The 23,501-nt window shown below is 48.8% G+C and overlaps 1 protein-coding gene across 2 annotated transcripts in view; it reads right to left on the bottom strand.

Moving 5' to 3' along the window:
- LOC140428329 (uncharacterized) overlaps nt 1-23,501 on the bottom strand; it is a 199,923-nt gene that overhangs the window by 106,973 nt on the left and 69,449 nt on the right. For both annotated transcript variants that reach the window (XM_072514684.1, XM_072514683.1), the window contains exon 7: nt 1,786-2,473. In XM_072514684.1, the coding sequence (XP_072370785.1) occupies nt 1,786-2,473 (688 nt within the window). The remainder of the gene's footprint in view (nt 1-1,785; nt 2,474-23,501) is intronic.

Genomic DNA, 23,501 nt, shown 5'->3' with positions numbered 1-23,501 from the left:
CCACCCCGACTAGAGAATAGTCTTTGTCTTGAGGCCCGGGGTTAGAAAATACTATTTCGGAGTTGAAATGGCAGCTGGAAATCCTTGGAAGATATTAAAAGGGTGCCACTGGGACCACAGAGTAACCGTCCATCCAATTGGCTGCCAGCTCTGGGAGGCGGGATGTTAAATTGCTGCGGGGCCACGGGACTGGGTGGGAGTGAAAGATACGTCCACGGCACCCACTCACCGAGATGTAAAATCTGGCCCATGGAGTTATCGGATCTAATGATGGGCTGGTTCTACACTAAATGGTTGAATAAACTGTTGACATTTCTGACTTCATGTGTACACTAGCTATCTGGAAATGTAGAAATATTGGAGATTTGTTGACATGCTTTTTTTAATTCATTCATGGGATGTGGACACCACTGGCTTAGGTCAAGGTTTATTTTCCTTGAGAAAGGGGTGTTGATTTGCCTTCTGGAACCACTGCACTTCATCCAGAGAAGTCACACCAGTGGGGCTGTTTGGTGGGGAGTTCCAGGGTGTCCAGCCAGCAACAATTAAGGAAAGTTGAGACATTTCCAGTTCAGGATGGTGTGTGGCTTGGGTGGGAAAGTTGCAGGTGGTGCCTGCTAAGCTTATTCTTCGAGGTGGTAGATGTTATAGATTTGGTAGGGGATGCCAAAGAAGCTATGGCAAGTTTCTATAATGCACACAGTGAACCTCAATGTGCCAGTGGTGGAGTGAATCATTATTTAAAATGCTGGATTATATCAAGTTTCCAGAGTGTTGTTGCAGCCAACACTTATCCAGGCGACAAGACTGTTCCATCAAATTCCTGACTCAGGCTTTGCAGCAGATGGCGGAAAGGCTTAGGGCCGTCAAGAGCTGAGTCACTCATTGCAGAATAGCAAGAGTATTTATGTATCTAGTCCAGTTAAGTCAATGGTGGTCCCTCAAGGATATTGGAGATGGCCATTACCTGGCCCTGTGTGCTGTGAATGTTACTTGTCGCATATCAACCCAAGTCTGATTGTTGTTCAGGTTCATCTTGCATGCAGACAGGTACTGCCTCAATGCCTGATCGGTTGTGGATGGAACTGAACACAGGGCAACCATCAACCAATATCCTCACATCTGACCATGTTTAGAGGGAAGGCTGTTGATGAAGCAGTTGAGGCCTTGAATACTCCGCTGATAAGGGGGAGGGGAGTATTGCTGAAAAGATTGGCCTCCAATAACCATAAACATCTTATTTTGATTGAATATGATTCCAATGACTGTCAAATATATACAACTACCGATCAGCAAAGGTTTGCTGGCAACTGACAGTAAAAAGCAGAAACAATCTGAAGTCTATTTCTTTGAAAATGAGAAAGCCCTTTGAAACCTTTTCACAGGGGAGATGAGAATCAGAACAAATTCTTTGCAGTTTGATGCCTTCCACTCCCTACCACCCCTTCCACTCCCTACCTCTTCTGTGACAACTTGAAAAGAAAGTCTTTTAAATTGTTGCGTTTGTTTTGACCACTTTGGAGGAAGGAGCGGCAAATTGACTGATAGGGCCAGTGGTATGTATGGCAAGCTTTAATCTGACATATTTAGAAATAAAATAAGGCTGATATTCGCAGCCAGATTGCAACAAACTCAAAGATGTGATCCTGTGACATCATCCCCTCGTGGTTTCACTTTGTGGAGGAAGGTATTGTTGAAAAAAAGTTTTCAAATCCCTCAACACAGCTGCTGATTGGAATTAAAAACCACAGTGCAAGAATAAAAGGGATTACTGAAACTACTGACCTTTTCTGGGGCAACTACATCCCAATGGAATGCTTTCATCTTCTTTGTCATACTTCTTGATTTCTTCGGTAGGAGTGGGGGAGGTGCAGGAATTGCTGGTGTCGGAGAGGGAGGGGGATGTAGCATTGGATCTGGAAGACGTTGGGTGACAACGGGAAGAGCGACCCTTTCTAAACATGATTCTACAGCAGTATCCTTAACTCCAAATGTAAGTTCCGTTCTTTTTCCCTCTTCTGCCTCTTTGCCTGCATCCACTTTTTGTGCAACCCTTTCTAAAGACGATTCCACAATTGTTTTCTTAACTGCAAAAGCAAGTTCCTCCTCTGCCTCTTTCTCTGTATCCTCTTTTTGTGCAACCCTTTCCAAAGGCCATTTGCCGGCAGTTTTCTTAACTGCAGAGGGAGGTTCCGTTCCTTCTTCCCCCTCTGTCTCTTTCTCTGTGCCCTCCTTTTGTTCTTTTCCTTCTTCCAGTTTTGAGTTTGCAGGTAAGTCAGATTGTTTTAACATAGTTTGATCAGCAGGCTCCTTTGATATACTTGGTGAAGTATCAGTCAAGTTGTTTTCTACAAGGAATTGTGATAAACGCTTCCAGTGCAGACAGCACTTATCAATAGAATCAATCCACTCATTCCGACATGTTGTTACATCTTCTGTACTTTGCAACTGGTCAGTGATTGGTATTCGGAATCTATGATTAAGAAAAAGCAAATTAATTATTAATTGCATCAAAATTATAATCATAACAGCCGATGTATGCTTTACCAAAGTGTTCCCAAACACTCTAGTTTCACAATTTCTTGAAAGTTTCAAAAACAGGGGACTTCTCACTATACATTTCTTTTTGAAACGAAAATCGCTTATTGTCACAAGTAGGCTTCAAATGAAGTTACTGTGAAAAGCCCCTAGTCGCCACATTCAGGCGCCTGTTCGGGAGGCTGGTATGGGAATTGAACTGTGCTGCTGGCCTGCCTTGGTCTGCTTTAACAGCCAGCTATTTAGCCCTGTGCTAAACCAGCCCCGCTGTGCGTATGCCGTGGCGAGCTCCTTTTCCGACGCAGCGTGACCCCGTTCGGATCAGCAATGATCATGTTCAATAGAGGAGCCGGCCCAAAGGACCAAATGGTCCTGTTCTGAATTTCCATGTCATCTTGTAGCCATGTCATAGCTATCAGATTGTACATATTAATTTCTATTTGCACTATCAGTTCATCTGTTTAGTTTTTAAAACTACATGTACTCACATACAGAGTCTTAAGTTTTGTCCTTTTATTATTTTTGGAGCATCTGGCCTTACCTGTTGATTTACTCTTATGCCTGTACTTTCCAACTCTCCTGTCATGGTCTGTTCATCATTTCCCATATTACTACCTTTCCCTCTTGCCTGATCTCTCTGAATGCCACTTATGTTTTGTGGTAGTATGCATTAGGGGTCATGTGGGACTGTGAAGCCGTGATGTCATTGGCTGACAGATCCCGGGTCCTGGTTGGCTGCTGACCTCTAGCTCCGCCCTGAAGGCGGAGTATAAGAACCTGGAGTTCTCCCCCGCAGGCCAGTCAGCTACTGAGCTGCGGGGAACAAGTCACGCTTAATAAAGCCTCATCGACTTCATCTCTATTCGTCTCTCGTGAGTCTTTGTGCGCTACAATTTATTAAGCGTGCTTAAAAGAACTATGGAGCTCAGGATCATCCCGGAATGCCTGAGGATCAGCCCCAACGCAGTGAACTCAGCAGCAGTTTTCAAACACTGGCAGACTTGTTTCGAGGCCTACCTCAGAACGGCCCCCGGCCGGGTCACAGAAGACCAGAAACTACATGTCCTGCACTCGAGGGTAAGCCCGGAAATTTTCCCTCTCATCGAAGACGCAGAGGATTACCAGACGGCGTTCGCAGCACTAAAAAGCATCTATGTTCGCCCAGTGAACCAGATCTACGCACGCTACCAACTCGCAACGAGACGGCAAAGTCCCGGAGAATCGATAGATGATTTCTACGCCGCGCTACTAATTTTGGGACGGGCCTGCGGCTGCCCGCCGGTAAACGCGATGGAACACACGGACATGTTGATGCGTGATGCTTTTGTGGCTGGTATGAACTCTTCCCAAATCCGCCAAAGACTTTTAGAAAAAGAGTCGCTAGGACTCTCAGAGGAACGGGCCCTTTCAGCCTCACTAGATGTGGCCGCGCGAAACGCCCGTGCCTACGGCCCCGACCGCGCGGCAGCCCCTTGGGCTCCGTGGACCCCCGTCGCGACAAACCCCCGCCCCCCTCCCCCCCACCCCACAGGCTTGCGCGGTTCAGACGCCAAGTCGTCCCGGGGGGAGCCCGCTGCTATTTCTGCGGCCAGGCGAAACACCCCCGGCAATGCTGCCCGGCCCGCGCAGCGACTTGTAAGAGCTGCGGGAAAAAGCGCCATTTCGCGGCCGTGTGCCGGTCCCGGGAGGTCGCCGCGATCCCCGGCGAACAAGGATTCCTGTGCGCTTATAACGCTCCCCAACCCCCCCAGCGCCCCATGTATGACCCACAGGCACAACCAGTTTGGGTCCCGGCCACCGCTGTCCCCGGAGAATAAGGCGATATGCGCGTTTCGGATGCTCCCCAACCCCCCCAGCGCCCCATGTGCGACCCGCAGGCGCCGCCATTTTGGGTCCCGGCCACCACGAGGGGAGGAGGGGCGCCGCCATCTTGGGATCCCCCAGACCTGTGCGACGCAGGGGGACGGCCATTTTGTCCACCCCTGCCACCATCTTGTGACCCCCCAGCCATGTGCGATGCATGGGGGCGGCCATTTTGTTCACCCCCGCTGCCATCTTGGACGGCAACAACGGACCCCAGTGTCGACGGCTCCACGGGGTTCGAGGAAGATGCTCAAACACTATGATCGCATCTGGCCTCAATGACGCTGGACCAAGCACGGCCCCGGACGCTCCAGATTACGACAACAACGGTGCTGATAAACGGGCACGAGACACCATGCCTGGTCGACTCCGGGAGCATGGAAAGCTTCATCCACCCCGACACGGTAAGACGCTGTTTTTTGACCATCCGTCCCAGTGCGCAAAAGATTTCCCTAGCTGCAGGATCCCACTCCATACAGATTAAAGGCTTCTGCATAGTGACCCTAACGGTGCAAGGGAGGGAGTTTAAAAACTACAGGCTCTACGTCCTTCCCCAACTCTGCGCGTCCACATTACTGGGATTAGATTTCCAGTGCAACCTGCAGAGCCTAACGTTTCAATTCGGCGGCCCAATACCCCCACTCACTATCTGCGGCCTCGCAACCCTCAAGGTTGAGCCCCCATCCTTGTTTGCAAACCTCACCCCGGATTGCAAACCCGTCGCCACTAGGAGCAGAGGTACAGCGCCCAGGACCGGACATTCATTTGGTCCGAAGTCCAGCGGCTACTGAAGGAAGGCATAATCCAGGCCAGCAATAGTCCCTGGAGAGCACAGGTGGTAGTAGTAAAGACAGGGGAGAAGCAAAGGATGGTCATAGACTATAGCCAGACCATCAACAGGTACACACAGCTAGATGCGTACCCTCTCCCCCGCATATCCGACATGGTCAATTGGATTGCCCAATATAAGGTCTTCTCCACCGTGGACCTCAAGTCCGCCTACCATCAGCGCCCCATCTGCCCAAGTGACCGCAAGTACACAGCCTTCGAGGCAGACGGGCGATTATACCATTTCCTAAGGGTCCCATTTGGCGTCACAAACGGGGTCTCGGTCTTCCAACGAGAGATGGACCGAATGGTTGATCAACACGGGTTGCAGGCCACGTTCCCGTATCTCGACAATGTAACCATCTGCGGCCACGATCAGCAGGACCACGACGCCAACCTCCAAAAATTCCTCCAGACCGCTAAAGCCTTGAACCTCACATACAACGAGGACAAGTGCGTTTTTAGCACAAACCGGCTAGCCATTTTGGGATTAGTAGTGCGCAATGGGATAATAGGCCCCGACCCCGAACGCATGCGCCCCCTCATGGAATTTCCCCTCCCGCACTGCTCAAAAGCCCTAAAACGCTGCCTGGGTTTTTTTTCATATTACACCCAGTGGGTCCCCCAGTACGCAGACAAGGCCCGCCCCCTAATACAGACCACGACCTTCCCCCTGTCGACAGAGGCTTTCCAGGCCTTCAGCCGCATCAAAGCGGATATCGCAAAGGCCACGATGCGCGCCATCGACGAGTCCCTCCCCTTCCAGGTCGAGAGCGACGCCTCCAATGTAGCTCTAGCGGCCACCCTTAACCAAGCGGGCAGGCCCATGGCCTTTTTCTCCCGAACCCTCCACGCTTCAGAAATCCGCCACTCCTCAGTGGAAAAGGAAGCCCAAGCCATAGTGGAAGCTGTGCGACATTGGAGGCATTACCTGGCCGGCAGGAGATTCACTCTCCTCACGGACCAACGGTCGGTAGCCTTCATGTTCGATAATGCACTGCGGGGCAAAATTAAGAACGACAAGATCTTAAGGTGGAGGATCGAGCTCTCCACCTTCAACTATGAGATCATGTACCGTCCCGGAAAGCTGAACGAGCCGTCCGACGCCCTATCCCGCGGCACATGTGCCAACGCACAAATTAACCGCCTCCAAACCCTCCACGAGGACCTCTGCCACCCGGGGGTCACTCGGTTCTACCACTTTATAAAGTCCCGCAACCTCCCCTACTCTGTGGAGGAGGTCCGTACAGTCACAAGGAACTGCCACATCTGCACAGAGTGCAAACCGCACTTTTTCAGGCCGGATGGTGAGCACCTGATCAAGGCTCCCCGTCCCTTTGAACGCCTTGGTCTGGATTTCAAAGGGCCCCTCCCCTCCACCGACTGCAACATATACTTCCTGAACGTGGTGGACGAGTACTCCCGTTTCCCCTTCGCCATCCCCTGCCCTGACATGACAGCGGCCACAGTCATTAAAGCCCTTAACACCATATTCACACTGTTCGGTTGCCCCGCATACGTCCACAGCGACAGGGGGTCCTCCTTTATGAGTGACGAGCTGTGCCAGTTCCTGCTCAGCAACGGTATAGCCTCGAGCAGGACGACCAGCTACAACCCCCGGGGCAACGGGCAAGTAGAGAGGGAGAACGGCACGGTCTGGAAGACCGTCCTACTGGCCCTACGGTCCAGGGACCTCCCAGTTTCACGGTGGCAGGAGGTCCTCCCAGACGCGCTCCACTCCATCCGGTCGCTACTGTGTACTAGCACTAACCAAACGCCTCATGAGCGCCTCCTTGTCTTCCCCAGGAAGTCCTCCTCTGGAACGTCGCTGCCGACCTGGCTGGCGGTCCCAGGACCCATCCTGCTCCGAAAACATGTGCGGGCGCACAAGTCGGACCCGTTGGTCGAGAGGGTTCGCCTCCTCCACGCGAACCCGCAGTACGCTTACGTGGAGTACCCCGACGGCCGACAGGACATGGTCTCCCTGCGAGATCTGGCGCCCGCCGGCAACACGCACACCCCCCCGACACCAATCACCCCCTCCCTGCCACCGGCGCACCCCGCGAGCGCCCCCTTCCCGGGGGAATCGGTCCTCCTCCCAGGTCCGACCAGAAGTGAAGCGGAAGCAGAAACCGTAAGGCTCCCGGAGACGACAACACGGGAACAAGCACCACCACCGGGGCTGAGGCGATCGACGAGGACGACCAGACCGCCCGACCGACTTGTGGCATCAATGTAACACTACTATATTGTGGACTGTAACGAGAACGTTTTCTTTTTCCCCCTTTTACTGTAAATACTTCAAAACAAAAAAAACCTCTGTACATGTAAAAGTTTTCCCTCCCAGGACCAGCCTTCTAAACCCTTACCACCATACGAAGCACCACCCCGCCGGGTTCATTTTTAACAAGGGGTGAATGTGGTAGTATGCATTAGGGGTCATGTGGGACTGTGATGCCGTGATGTCATTGGCTGACAGATCCCGGGTCCTGGTTGGCTGTTGACCTCTAGCTCCGCCCTGAAGGTGGAGTATAAGAACCTGGAGTTCTCCCCCGCAGGCCAGTCAGCTACTGAGCTGCGAGGAACAAGTCACGCTTAATAAAGCCTCATCGACTTCATCTCTATTCGTCTCTCATGAGTCTTTGTGCGCTACATGTTTCTACTGCATAGTAGCAGAGTGAAACAGCTCGCTTCACCTGGTACTCAAATATTTGAGATAACTTGGCCGGGTTTCTCCGCTATCTGACGGGGCAGGCTGTACCGGCGCTGAGGAGTGGCGTGAAGCACTCCGGCGTCAGGCCGCCCGGAAAGTGCGGAATCCTCCGCACCTTCAGGAGCTAGGCTGGTGCCAGCGGGGTTGGTGACAGGCCAACTGGTGCCAAAGGGCCTCCACCGGCTGGCGCAAGTTGGCGCATATGCGGGAGCACAAGTGTGTTCTGGTGCGGTCCCAGCGCATGCGCAGGCGGGTTCTTCTCCGTGCCGGCGGACCGTTACAGCGGCCGGCGCGGAGGGAAAAAGTGCCCCCATGGCACAGGCCCGCCCACAGATCGGTGGAGCCCGATCGCGGACCAGGCCACCATGAGCTTCCCCCCCTCCCACCCGGTGCCAGATCATCCCGCGGCCCCCTGAGGACTCCGCAGGCTGCCCGCAGAGCCAGGTCCCACCAGTAAGGACCTTGTTTGATTTACGCCGGCGGGACTGGCCAAATACGGGCGGCCACTCGGCCCATCGCAGAGCGGAGAATCGCAGGGGGGGCCACTGCCAACGCCCAATGACCTGCACGTCGCGATTCCCGCCCCCGCCGAAAAACCGGTGCCGGAGAATCCGGCAGCCGGCGTTGGGGCGGCGGGGTGCAATTCACGCCCCCCCCACCCCCATCCCCGCTGATTCTCCGGCCCGGCGGGGGGTCGGAGAATCTCGCCCCTTGTCTTTCCAGGGTAATCTGAAGTAGACTGGTAATTTTCCAGGGCCTTGGGCCCATTCAGGAGTTTGCGCGATATACAGTGCAAAATGATCTGATCAGGGTAGCCACTATCCCCAGGATGTCTTGGATGCGCCTTCTTTTAACATCAACCTTGCATGGTGAGCAAATGGCTCACACCCTACTTACAAGAACGCTGTGAAAGCCAATTTCCTAGCGGATGGAACTGTAAAACTCCCAACGTGCATATTGACCAGTGAAGGTAGGTTTGCGGGAGAACATGGGAGTGAACGTCCCTGGCCGATTTCTCAACTGGTACCTCAAGGAAAGGGAATTAATTTGACTGCTCCATTTTGAATTTGAATGTTGGAAGGTATGCAAGGAAATTATTACATGCAGCTGCAGATCTAAACATAGCAAACACATCATCCACATATTGGAAATATGCAAGGGGTAGAAGGTTAGGTGTCATTCCATTGAATACAAGTTTTGCATGCAACCCAACAAAGATGTTGTGAGAGCTGGACCTAGTAAGGATCCCATGGCAACACCATCTATTTGGGTGTACATGGTGTTGCCAGGATATAGCCTATACATCAATGTGCCACTTAAAGAACCCAGAGATATTTGCACTGCAGCACTAATTCAGGGCAATCCAGACCCACCAGCATTGCATGAATCAGTATTCATTGAGCTTATTAACTCGGCAACTCATGCAATTTTTACAACACAATGTATGCGTAAATAGATGACATTGCCATGGGACCCCCTCTATACTGAAGTTCTGTACTGCCAAATGATTACTCAGAGGAATATAGAATTATGTAAAGGAATATTGAATTCTCTGAGTTGTTGTTCATATATATTCCCATAGGATACAGTGTCATTTTCAAGGTTTTGTCAAAAGGTGGTGCTGTTAAACAGTCATTCCAGCTTTATTTAATTGTCTGTACAAAGTGAGCTGACACAATTTGTCTCCAGAAATGTACTGAGACACATTGGGTAAACTATATGAAATACAGTTAGGGATCTTTGGTCAGGAATAATCATTAGTTTTGGGATGTGGTTTCACAAGGGATAAAATTCTTTAGTTTCAGCTATTGCAGTCTGCATCAGTAAAGCAACATCAAACATTTGTACTACAAAAAGTTTTTCGAGAAAGTCCCAATGTAACAGGCCTGTATCCAAGAAAAACAAGTCCAACTGCCTTAATATTTCCTCAGGACGCAAATATCGATACAAAACAATCTTGATTTGCTCATCACGTTTGAGCCACCGCACTCTCGAATGAGCCTGAATTTTCGCCCCTTTGGCGCATGCGCTCAGATGGCCTGGGAGCAGACATGAAACCCACTTCTTGCCACGAGAGGCCCTGAAAGGGGATTTCATGCTGACTGGCTAATTACTGGGCAGCCAGCATGAAATGCACACTGGGAAATGTCATAATATACATCAGTACATTATGGTGCAATCACATACACACACTGATGGACATGCAGTAGGACCAACCAGCATACATAACACTGCAGCCAATCACCAGTGAGAGCACAAGCACTATAAAGACAGGGGACAGGAGAGTTCCCGCTCACTCTAGCAGCAGCCAGCTCAGAGCACAGAGCTCACAGATTGCATCACAGACATTCACCATGTGCTGAGTACCTCACCATAGCTAGTGATAGGAAAGGGTCCACAGTTAAGCTGGTATTGCTTATACCCACGTTTACAGTATGTTAGCATAGTTGAGCAGTTAATAAAATAGCGTTCCACCACTTCCAGCATTGTGGCTTGTTTGTAAACCAGAACACCCAACACGACAGGAAAGGCTCAGCATTGTCAGGGAGGACAGGAAAAGGATGGGTGCCAAGTGAAGGGAGGGTGTGGGCTGGCGCTTCTAATGTGCTCCTTCAGCGGGACCACAAACGCGGAGCTGTCTCTGACAGCGGCAGATCTACAAAAACTAAATTGCGATGAAAAAGTATGCAAAGAATGTCCAGGCAGGGAGAGTGCAGATGATCAAAATGAACGTGCTGCCCAGGTACCTCTTCCTACTTAGATCCGTCCTGATCTATATCCCCAAGGCCTTTTTCAATTCACTGGACAAATTAATTATGGCATTTGTATAGTGGGAGAATGCTAGGATCCCAAAGAAGGTCCTAGAAAAAACAAAATCCAGCGGGGGGCTCGTCCCCCCAAACCTACAATACTACCACTGGGCAATGACAGAGGAAAGAATGATGGGATGGATAAAGGAGCCAGAAGCCGAGTGGGTGCGCGCGGAGGAGGCCTCCTGCAGGGGGATCTCACTCTGAGCCCTCGCCATAGCGACACTCCCATCCCCACCCAAAAAACACTCCAGCAGCCCAGTGGTGGTAGCCACCCTCCAGACTTGGAACCAACTACGGCAGCAATTCGGCCTGACCGAAATATCCAACAAAGCCCCCATCTTCAACTTCCATAGTTTCACACCGGCACTCACCGACGCCATCTTTAAAAGGTGGAGACAGGATGGGGGACATTGACAATCAGAGACCTATACACTGACGGTAAGATTACAACACTGGACGAACTGACGGAGAGATTCCAGCTAGCAAAAGGCAACAAACTCAAATTCCTGCAGTTAATAAATTCCTACAGAAGGAGACAAGAACGTATCCGCGACCACCACGACAGACGATATTAGAAGAACTACTGGACGCAGACATTCTAGGCAGAAGGAACTGTAGCGACATGTATGAACGACTGTTAGAGAGGGCCGATTCAGAACTGGATGTGACGAGGAGGAAATGGGAGGAAAACGTGGGGTTCTATACAGGGTTTGGATTCTTGAGCACTACATAGGATTGACTCTACCTCCACATGCGCAAGACTCAGCCTAATGCAACTAAAACTGGAACATAGAGCCCACTTAACAAGAACCCAAATTAATAGGTTCTTCCCGGAGGTGGAGGACAGATGTGAACGGTGCCAAGGAGGCCTGGCCAACCACAGCCACATGTTCTGGTCTTGCCCCAGACTTGTTGGATTCTGGACAGCCTTCTTTGAGGTAATGTCAAAAGTGTTGGGGATGAAGGTGGAGCCATGCCAGAAAGTGGCGGTCTTCAGGGTATCAGATCAGCCGGATCTCTTCATGCGGAGGAGGAGAGCCAACACCCTTGCCTTTGTCTCTCTGATTGGCCGCCATAGAATCCTACTTGACTCGTGGTCAGCAGCACCAGCTAAAGCTGCAGACTCGCTGTCCGACCTATAGGAATTTCTCCAATTGGAGAAAATCAAATTTGCCATCGGAGGGTCGGAAGAAGGCTTCATCAAAACATGGGAGCCATTCACCTGACTGTTCCGGGAGCTGTTTGCAGCCAACAAACAAACAAATAAACAAGGAGCCAGGGGAAAGTAGACACGACATGATAGAAGAGAGTGAGGACCTGGCCGGGGGGGGGTTGAGGGGGGGAGCAAGAAGGAAAGAAAGGGGGGTAGCAAAGAAGAAGGGGGTGCGAGGGGATGGGCGGTGGATGAGAACAATAGAGGGAGACAGAAGGGAGAAAAGAGAAGGGAAGAAAGACTGGGGGGCGAGTGCAGGGGAAGACACAACCACAACAAGCACAGCTAGGCAAAGGAGAGAAAGAAGGGGAATAAGGAATGACCAATGGCCGATGCTGATGCAAATGAACAAAGTTAAAAAAACACCGACCAAGAGATATAAATAGCAACAGGGGTACCACCAGGTGCTCCTTCCACCCGGTTTGATTTCGTAAAAAAAAAGAAGAAAAGGGGGTGGGAAGAACCCCTTTCCTGTTGTGTGTTATGTGTATTTTACTTCCTTTGTTTTTTGTTTTTCAGTGTGTATGTTTGTAAGTGCATCATGTATAAAACCCAATAACTTTTTAATAAAGAATGTCTAGGCAGCACATTCAAGTGCAAACCTCAGTCCCCAGACACCTTTTTAAATTTTATTTCAGCCCTGACAGCTTATCCTGCCCTGGAACAAGGTTGAAGCTGTTGTGTTATTCACCCTGGGGTAACACGGACTGCAACTGGATGCAGTTGTACTTGAAAGTAGACTCCAAACTGTGATGTTGGTTCAAAACGCTTTATTGAACTTGCTGAGCAGTGCACACAGTTCGCTGTGGGTTTAACACTCTACTAATCTAAGCGTACTTGTTATAACTAACTAGACCAGACTAGCTCTGAGCTACGTGTAGAAGGTGCTAACTGATATATACACCCTGACTGTCACTACAGTTGTCACCAGTGGAAAAAGGCAGAGTGCTGATGCCTCATGTGTTTTATATTGGGAAACCCCCTTCTAGTGTTCTGCCTGGTGATTGGTTGTGTTCTGTCCGGTGTGTTGATTGCTGTACTGAGTGTCTGTCACTGCCCGTCTGTATCTCATTATGTACATGAGTGCATATCATGACATCCTCCCTTTTAAAAAAAAAAATGTTGGTTGCTTGGAGCATATGTGACTGTACTTACATGTATGACTATTTACATTAAATAGCAAGTAGATGAATATATACGTAAGAGGTGTCTAGCATGCAGATACAGAACAAAATTTACAAGATAAATGTCTATCAGTCCAATCTTTGGGGCTTGCGTCTGATCCTTGTCGACCGCCTGAGAGGTGGAGGTGGGGACGACGGCGCCTTGACAGGCGGGATTGCTGCCAGATTGGTGGCCTCATGGTGAGAGATGTCCAGAGGAGGCATAACAACATATGGAAAAGTAGTATCTGGTGGTGGGCAGGCAACTTTACAGAGTGCCCTTCTGTTGTGCCTGAAAACGGAGCCATCAGCCATATGAACTACAAACGACCTTGCAGCAGCCTGTTGAACCACAACAGCTGGAGCGGACCAGCCTCCATCAGGTAGCTTGATCCGAACAGCATCTTCCAGAGAGAGCACAGGCAAATCGGTAGCATGAGCATCGTACGTCAACTTTTGCCGGTTCCTGAGTTGTTGCACCTTTTGCAGCACTGGGAGGTGATCCAGTTCTGGTACGTGTATGGCCGGAACAGTCGTCCCAGGTTTCTATTCATGAGGAGTTAAGCCGGAGGCATACCGGTGGACAGAGGGGTTAGCCTGTACGCCAACAGCGCAAGGTTGAAGTCAGAAGCAGAGACGGCAGCATTGCGGAGCAGTTGCTTCACTATATGGTCCGCTTTCTCAACCTCCCCGTTGGACTGCGGGTAGTTTGGACTTGAGGTAATGTGGTTGTGACAAATGTGATATAAAATAGTTACTTTAGAGATATTAGTTAATGTAATGTAGAGGTAGGCCAGTTTAATTCTGGTGAGTTCACAGACAAAGGATTTCAGACCGCATGGAAAAGCAGGAAGAGGTGTGTCCACCAAAGCAGGAGAAAAGGATGCTGGGTAATAGGGGCCAGAGGAAGGGATTGGAAGTGAGCCAATCAGAATAGATCAAACAGGTCAGGAGGGATATAGGATGATCTATGGGCGTCGAGTATGTGAAACTTGATGCCATTTGAATGTATCAGTACAGATTCTTTTGTTTCATATCCTCACTTGATTCCAGAAATCCATGGAGCAGTATGTGCTTCATGCTCCTGAGAATTGAGGAACGCTTGCAAGCTAAATAAAATAACTAATGCTGTACCTGCAAATCCATCTCGACTTTTATTGAGGCCAGACTGATGGGTAAAGAAACTTGGGATTCTACATTTGGTGCCGAAAACCCGGGATTTCTCAAGACGGTTCTGACCAACTGCGAAATCAGAATTAGACTGATTATGAACAGGAGGATGGGGAAAGAGGGCCCGCAATGTAGAACTGGAAAATGACCACGCATTGATTTTTCCCCTCTTCTTATCGTCTGATTAGTCTGGTCACCCGCGGTTGGTACAGAAAGATCGTCTCGACGAAATCAAAGGTCAGTCTGGGGATTAGCAATTTAATTGATGGGATTTCATATTGTTGATTCGGCTTGGGTTAGGTTTTTGGGTTGATGTGACATCTCAAATGATGATTCAATTCCAAGTATAAGTGTTTTTAAGGCTGATGGGACTTCAGTAGTGAGGGTTCAGTCCAGGATAACTGTTTTTAAATCTGTGATTTGGCTTGGGTTAGGTTTTTGGGTTGATGTGACATCTGAAATGATGATTCAATTCCAAGTATAAGTGTTTTTAAGGCTGATGGGACTTCAGTAGTGAGGGTTCAGTCCAGTATAACTGTTTTTAAATCTGAAGATGGTTCAACTCCATGTGTGAGTGTTTTAAATATATAGTTGATTAAGCTAAAATTGTACCCTTGGACTGTGGTGGCGAAGGGCGCAGTTCTGAGGACTAGTTGAGATTGTGGGGAATGCTGCATATTGGTTGAAGCAGAAGTCTCTCAAAGTGTTAACAGCAGCAGCCAAAGTTAAAAGATGACAGACTGTGCTTCTCACTCAGGCCTTGAGATAACAGCAGCAGCCTGTAGTGTAATCGGATACCTTTCCTTTGAGTCAGTGAACTCCAGCAAAGTTACGTTTTGAATTAATTAAAGGAAACCAGTGGGTTTCTCCACCTCTTTGATAAAAGTTATTATTTTCGAAAGCAATTGATTGAAATTGCCAGAATCTTAAGTTTTACTTCCTTGAAATAATGTTTATCTCATTTTATTTGTGAATTAATAGAAACTTAAAGAAGATCACGGACACCATTTTAAAAAGTGTAAATCTGGAGATGATAGTTGACTTTGCCAACATTTTTGTGACTGTAAGAAAAACTTGTTAAAAGAAATATTGTTAAGATAAAGAATTAATTAAGTTGTAAATGTTATACAAGTTTGTGTTAAGCAAATCGTAAATTTAGTTCTGAGTTGAGATCAGAGCTAAGCTTGCAAGTTGCAGTAATTCAATTTGAATTTTCAAACATTTTTAAGTTTAAAAAAAAAACCACTGTTAGAACCTTTTCAATCGGTTTGCTAAGGAAAAAAAAAGAAAAAACAAAAAACGCGCAAGTAGAGACAGGAAAGGCACGGGTCAAACAAAAGATGAGCTACATAGTTCAATGGCTGGCCTTGAATTGACAGAAAATGATAAATTCAATAATTTAGAGAAGTCACTAAAAGGTTCCGACTGCACCTGTAGCATTGTCTGCACTAATTCCAGAACCACCAGAGTATGATAATTGATATCCAGTCATTGCTCCCCAGATTCCAATTATGCCAGTAACTCAAGCCCTTTTGGGTGATGGTGTGGGTCCTGATTTACCATCTTCACGATCAGTAGAGAAAGAGGAGCTCTGTTCCGCAAGCTCAGTTAGCTCTAGGACCAGATCTCGGACAGCGAGAGAAGGGCTTGATCCTAACCAAAAACAATTAAGCATACCACCAAATCCCTCCAAACCAAGGGGAAACCGCAAATTTCAGAACAAAGGGAGCTGCAACAGATGATTTTGAAGAGAAAGAACTCCCTCTAGTGACAGGGAGAGACGTCGAAGTCTTGGAAGAACCAGAGGAAATAGCTAGAGTGCCCCCTGGTGAGACTCGGAGACAGTTGCCGATTAGGAGGATACCAAACCCACCCAAAGGGACCCTCAGCTCCTTTTTATGGCCCACCGTATGCATCAACAGCTTTACAACCGCCGCCCCCTCTGAGGGGCCATTGGTCTACTGGGAGAAGAGGACGGGGCAGATATAGAGGGAGCAATGCATGTTTTAATTGCGGCCGTGCAGATCACTGACAACAGGAATGCCCCTTTAAAAGACAGACAGTAGAAGGAGATTATCCGACCCAAAGGAGGGGGTACCCACCAAGGGGAGGACAGACGAGATACACTGACTTCTCCCAGGAAAACCCTTTCCCAACACAGGATTGACTAGCTAATTTAGTCATAAGGACTCTCCAATCAGACAGGGAACCTACTATCTCTCTGCAGATAGGAGATGAACATCACTCATTTGTAAACGACACTGGAACAGCCATGTCTTCTGTGCAATCAGAACTTCGACTACCATTATCCGACCACACGCATCAATTGTCGGGGTTCTAAGGACAGGTGTGTGAGTATCCTATTTCTGAACCTGTGACAGTCACTTACGAGAATAAGTCTGCAGATCATCAGTTTGTAGTGACTACTGGATTGGACTGTAACTTGTTGGCCCGAGATTTACTGTGTATCTTCCAGCTACAGCTAGAGTGCGGAGACGAGGGGGCAACGGTTAAATCATGGAGGATGAGACAACAGTGCTATATTTCTATCACCCCCCCCAGTGGTGGACGTTAGACATTGAACATTCACTGCATCACGTTACCCTGGCCTATGACAGAACTGGACAAAACAGGGAGTTGGAGGACAAATACCGGCCATTAATTGGGACCGAATGGCCAGTCAAGGTTACAGCCACAGTCACGGGAAAAGAAGGTACAGCCGATTTTGTTACAATATCACCACATTTATGGCCACATTCAGCTTCAGTAAGCCCTCATATTACATGTCAGGTCCACGACCAGTACCATGCCAGGGATATGGGGCGAATGGTAAGGAGGGCAGTGGATCATTCGGATCCAACAGAGTACGCACTTCAAGTCATGCTGGACGGCACTACCATAAAATATTTTGAGGTCCCTGAAACAATTAACACTCGACTGCAGCATCACTGGGGTCATGATGTGTTGGAATATGTCAATCCACAGGTCTGGGCGGAATACCCATCACAAGTGGGAAAGACAAATGTTACACCTATTAAGGTAATGATTAAGGATCATGTAAAGCTACCTTCCATTCGGCAATACCCCCTGAAATCCCAAGCTGCTCCGTCTATAGACAAATTAATTCAAGAGCTGTTGCAACAGGATATTACGGTGTATAGCTCCCACTCGGTAATCGCACTATTGGGGCAACTGCAGACTCAGCATCTTACCGCAGCTCGTCACAAGAGGTATGAGATATACCTTTTGAACAATCCACGTCTGACATTTAAATATTGTACCACTATCAATCCAGCCTGTTTTCTTAGTGGTCCCCCTGTCCATGAGGACGCACCTGGTCACGACTGTTTAGCCTTGATTCAGGAATCTACAACAATAAGGGACGATTTGAGTGACATTTCGTCAGAACAACCTGACATGATTATGTGTGGTCAAATATCCCACCGGGGATTAGTTAATGACTTACTGCAGGCCCTTCTTATGCCCGCACAGATTTCCGTTATTAAATGCGCTGCCCACACAAATGGTAAGACCCCAGTTGACGTTGGTAATGAACAAGCAGATTGTGCAGCGCGGACAGCCGCGCAAATTCAGCAAGTGATGGTGCCTAAAATGTTAAGTCAGACTAAACGATCTACTATAAATATGTCTGCTTCTGACAAGTCAATGCCAACCATCCAAGACGTCATAAGGTTACAGGAGGACACTCCTGAGAGTGATAAACAAATGTGGAAACGGTTAGGTTGTACATATGATTCTGTTTCCACTTTATGGACCACGCCAGCACATCAGACTTGTATGTCTGATGTACTGGCTTTATGGGTCATCGAATGTGTACACTTTGCAACTCATTGTGGGGCTCGGGGGACTAGTGATTTGTTGCTGGACACTTGGTGGCACCCTAAAATGCAGGGGTTGGCCCAGAGTATCAGTAATCGGTGTTTGATTTGTCAGCAATATAACACCGGAAAAGGTATCCCTTGTGGGATGGGGCAAACCCCGTTGCCCAGTGGTCCCTTTGAGACGCTCCAAAGGGATTACATTGAGTTGGAAAGGTGTCAATGTTATAAATATGTTTTGGTCATTGTGGATGTGTTCAGCAGATGGGTCGAGGCGTATCCGACTATCGATAATAAAGCTGCTACTGTGGTTAAAGTCTTGATGCGGGAAATCATTCCCCGGTAAGGTATACCAGCTCAGTTAAGTTCTGATAATGGGCCTCATTTTCTTGGACAGATTAACCTGCCTCCCTTCTCCAGTGCTATTTTCCAGGTGTGGAGCATGATGGAGTGGCTATGCACCGTCTGTGTGATATTTGGCCTCACTTCGCTTGGAGTGTTATTGGCGATGGACATGGAAAAGGGGAATATTATTTATATTTGTAACCCCAACCAATCTACAAGGATACATCACCTATGAAAAGGTGATGTTCTTCGCTGCCCCCATATACGAGGACATGGTATCGACTCATGGAAGGTCGTCAAAGTTAAGGAGAATGCAGGACTCATGAAGCAATTGCACCGGTCCCGGCGATGGGAAGGGAATATTACATGGACATTGCCTTGTTTTTGGAATACATGTAAATTTGATTTTGGATGTGTTAAGATTGGTGCGATAAAGGTAACATCAGGCCGTCAGGAGAGCGTAGGAAGAGGCTATGAGAAAGAGAGAGGGACTAGAGAGAGGACGGGGCGTGTGAGAAGGGAAGTACAGCTAGAACGTAGGTTACCGGGAGATACACTTAAGTTAGTTAAAGGCCGAACTGAGGAAAACCTGGGTAGTATGAATCTCTTCTACCAGATTTACCACCGCTTGTATGGCCACGGACGGGTTGTCTGCTACCCGAAACCCGCAGCAGTGTCTAGGTTATTTTCTGTTTCACCGCTTTGGGGCACTCCCCAAACGGTGGTTCATTGTCAGCATTCCGAGCCACTGCCCGAGCAAGTCACTCTTCCTTACGATCCGGGTTCAGCACCACCGGCTATTTGCCTTCCCCTTCCTCGGGATAATTCCCATTCACAGTATGATAGGCTGCAACCGTGGAGGGCGTATATACCTAGCCACTTCACTCCCAATAGGGATTCCCGGTCGTACGAGAATTGTTTCAGCAGTGAAGGATACGGCTGTTTGCTGGTAGAGGTGGAAACGAATATAACATGTCTGTTCCCCACCTGTACGGACAGGAGGTGCCATATCACCCAGGCGTCTGGCCAATGTGTTTGTTACAACACCACTTGCGTTCCATTGAACGCTGGCCTCCAGCTCCTTTGTGGCTGAGCGAATGTCTCTCATATCACTGTTGGGACTAGGGCTTTCCGCATTGCTAGGCGGCCCGAATGGGCGTTTCGAAGCTGGATAAACTGGGCTACTGGGAGGTCCTTACGCAACTGATATACTGATTGTGATGCTAGCCTGCACACGGAGCAAGGATACTACTTTTTATTTAATGGCACAGCGACCAACGTTTTGTCACCCCCATTTCCCCGCCAAATTGCTATAGGGACTCTAGTCCCTACCACAGTCCCCTGCCCTTCGGCGTGGAAGCTGTATAATCAGTTAGCACGCCGGGCAGTCTCTGCTGAATTTTGCGAGAACTGGAAAAAACCTCAGGTTCTCGCACCCAACCGGGGCCACTCAGCCGGATGGGGGATTCTGAGCGTCTTGACACTGGGAGGTGTGGGGGGTTCCTTGGCTGTCAGCAATAGGAATTATTTTATTTGTGGCCTTACCATCTTGGGACATGAAACCTTGGGAGCCCTCGGGGCAATAACCAAGGAATTGTCTCAGCTACGGTTGTTTGCAATGCAGAACCGGTATGCTCTTGACTATCTTCTGGCCCGTGAGGGTGGGGTATGCGCCATAGTGCAGGGCAAGTGTATCATGGGAGTTCAGGACTTGACCGCTAACATCACTAAATTTATGGATCACATACGGGATCACCTGGACGGAATGCAGGATCCTGGTTTTTGGGGTAACTGGGGATTTGGGGGTTGGAAGGACTGGTTGATAAATATGGCCATGTATTTAGTGGTGGCTATTGGCTGCATCTTTGTGGGCCTAGCTATCCTTAAATGTGTGTTGGGTAGAATGCGGGGTGCACTGGAACAGATCAACGCCCCTAAAATCTTAACTGTTAAAATCCATGAGGGTGCAGCAGATGAGGGGGGGCTAAGCCAGGAATTGGAAATGCAGCGACGGATCTTTTTAGATGAAGAACCGTAGCTATTGATTGGATAGTTCGGTTAGCATGGAATGATAAAAGGAGGGAATGACGAATGTGATATAAAATAGTTACTTTAGAGATATTAGTTAATGTACTGTAGAGGTAGGCCAGTTTAATTCTGGTGAGTTCACAGACAAAGGATTTCAGACCGCATGGAAAAGCAGGAAGAGGTGTGTCCACCAAAGCAGGAGAAAAGGATGCTGGGTAATAGGGGCCAGAGGAAGGGATTGGAAGTGAGCCAATCAGAATAGATCAAACAGGTCAGGAGGGATATAGGATGACCTATGGGCGTCGAGTATGTGAAACTTGATGCCATTTGAATGTATCAGTACAGATTCTTTTGTTTCATATCCTCACTTGATTCCAGAAGTCCATGGAGCAGTATGTGCTTCATGCTCCTGAGAATTGAGGAACGCTTGCAAGCTAAATAAAATGACTAATGCTGTACCTGCAAATCCATCTCGACTTTTATTGAGGCCAGACTGACGGGTAAAGAAACTTGGGATTCTACAGTTGGATTGGTACGACTTGGCGAAATTGGACCACTCTTGGCTGTGAAAGCAGGGACCATTGTCACTCATGACAGTGAGTGGAATACCATGCCTGGCAAAGGTCTCCTTGCAGGCCTTGATGACTGTCCTTGATGTGAGGTCTGACAGCTTCACAACTTCCAGTTAATTTGAGAAGTAATCTATGATGAGCACATAGTCACGCCCATTGGCGTGAAAAAGGTCGATTCCCACCTTGGACCATGGAGAGGCCACAATCTCATGTTGCTGGAGTGTTTCTTTTAGTTGAGCAAGCTGGAAACGCTGGCAGGTCGCACAATTGAGGACCATGTTGGATATGTCCTGGCTGATTCCAGGCCAATAGACAGCCTGCCAGGCCCTGAGCCAACACTTTGACACCTAGGTGTCCCTCGTGGATTTGTTTGAGCACTATGCTCTGCAGACTGTGAGGAATAACGATACGATCTAGCTTGAGGAGGATCCCCTCGACGACTGTCAGTTCGTCCTTCACATTAAAGAACTGAGGGCATTGCCCTTTTTGCCAGCCATTTGCAAGGTGGTGCATTACACGCTGCAGAAGAGGGTCTTTGGCAGTCTCTTCTCGAATGCTGATCACTCTTTCATCTGAGGCCGGGAGATTGCTGGCACACAGCTGCACCTGTGCCTCAATCTGGCGGATGAAGTCAACCTGTTCACAGGGCGAGGTGATGGAGGGGGTTAGGGCATCCGCAATTATCAGCTCCTTGCCTGGTGTGTATACTAACTCAAAATCGTACCTTCGGAGTCGAAGTAGAATGTGCTGAAGCCTGGGCGTCATGTCATCCAAGTCCTTATGAATGATATGGACCAAGGGTCTGTGGTCATTAATGTAAATAGTGAACAATTGGACACTCTGAAAATAACCCACTTATTCCAATTCTCAGTTTTCCAAGTGACAGCCATTTTTCAATCCATGCTAACACAATTTCTCAAATTACATGGGCTTATATTTTGTGCACCAGCCTCTAATGCGGCACCTTGTCAAATGCTTTTGGAAATCTAAATACACTGGGCGCAATTTAACGGAAAGTGTAATTTTGGCCACATTTGGCGGGGTGATCCCTGACAGCCACGTTGGTAAGATTGCAGCTCATATTCAAAGGCACTTTGTGCAAAAAACAAGCCCCCATGAGGTTCTCACCATTATTGGCTCCCTCGCTGTTTTATTCACCTGACTCACGCCTCAGCTTTTCTTGGCTAACAAAAAGGAGCAGCTTTAAACGCTCCCTCACGACTCACTCCTAGTCAACACACAAGCAGGACACCACGCAGAGTTGCTCCTCGCTATGGGGATGCCAACCTGGCCAGGTTTCTCGATGTCGTCGATGAGAGGTGGGCACCCTGTTCTTTCAAGGGAATCGGAGGATCAGCAGCAGGGTCACCAATGCCTCCTGGGAGGCAGTTTCAGCGGCTGAGAGTGCAGGCAACATGACAAGGAGGACCACCGTCCAATGTCAGAAGAAGAGCAACGACTTCCACCGAGCTGCAAGATTAAGTTACCACTTCTTTGCTGGCATCAGTTCCACCTGCCATCTCTCAAATTCTCAAATGCCTGTCCTCTCCCTCACCCCCCCGCCCCCCCAACCCCCACCACAAGTCACTGGCTGACACCTCACAACCTCCTCACATCCAATCTTCATGCTTATTCCCCAGCAACCTCTGACACTCATCAGCACAACCCCTTCATGTCCAGGTGTGGTGCCAACACATGCCACCCGCTATAGACGCCCCCTGCCCTATTAATCGTGCAGCTCACAATTCCCTCTATTTGTCCCCTCAGGAGAAGTTAGCTCATAATAATTGGGAAAGGGCCAGATAGGGATGGGGGGCCGGCAGTGGGTGAGATCTAAGTCCTCAACGCTATGAGGAACGGCCCCTGGAAATTGCCGGGTTGCCTGCGGAGAGAACAGTCACCGACAGCGAGGTTGGCCTGCGCCACAGAGATGAGCCTCCACTGCCCCTTCACCCAGATCCCGTCACACGGGATCAGGGGTGAGCTGGCAAGGTGGATACAGAACTGGCTTTAGAAGGCAGAGAGTAGCAATGGAAGGATGCTTTTCTAATTGGAGGGCTGTGACCAGTGGTGTTCCACAGGGATCAGTGCTGGGACCTTTGCTGTTTGTAGTATATATAAATGATTTGGAGGAAAATGTAACCGGTCTGATTAGTAAGTTTGCAGACGACACAAAGGTTGGTGGAATTGCGGATAGCGATGAGGACTGTCAGAGGATACAGCAGGATTTAGATTGTTTGGAGACTTGGGCGGAGAGATGGCAGATGGAGTTTAATCCGGACAAATGTGAGGTAATGCATTTTGGAAGGGCTAATACAGGTAGGCAATATACAGTGAATGGTAGAACCCTCAAGAGTATTGAAAGTCAGAGAGATCTAGGTGTACAGGTCCACAGGTCATTTAAAGGGGCAACACA

The sequence above is a fragment of the Scyliorhinus torazame genome, chromosome 8, assembly GCF_047496885.1.
Source record: "Scyliorhinus torazame isolate Kashiwa2021f chromosome 8, sScyTor2.1, whole genome shotgun sequence".
Classification (NCBI taxonomy): domain Eukaryota; kingdom Metazoa; phylum Chordata; class Chondrichthyes; order Carcharhiniformes; family Scyliorhinidae; genus Scyliorhinus; species Scyliorhinus torazame.
This window is presented reverse-complemented; position numbering and strand designations above follow the sequence as displayed.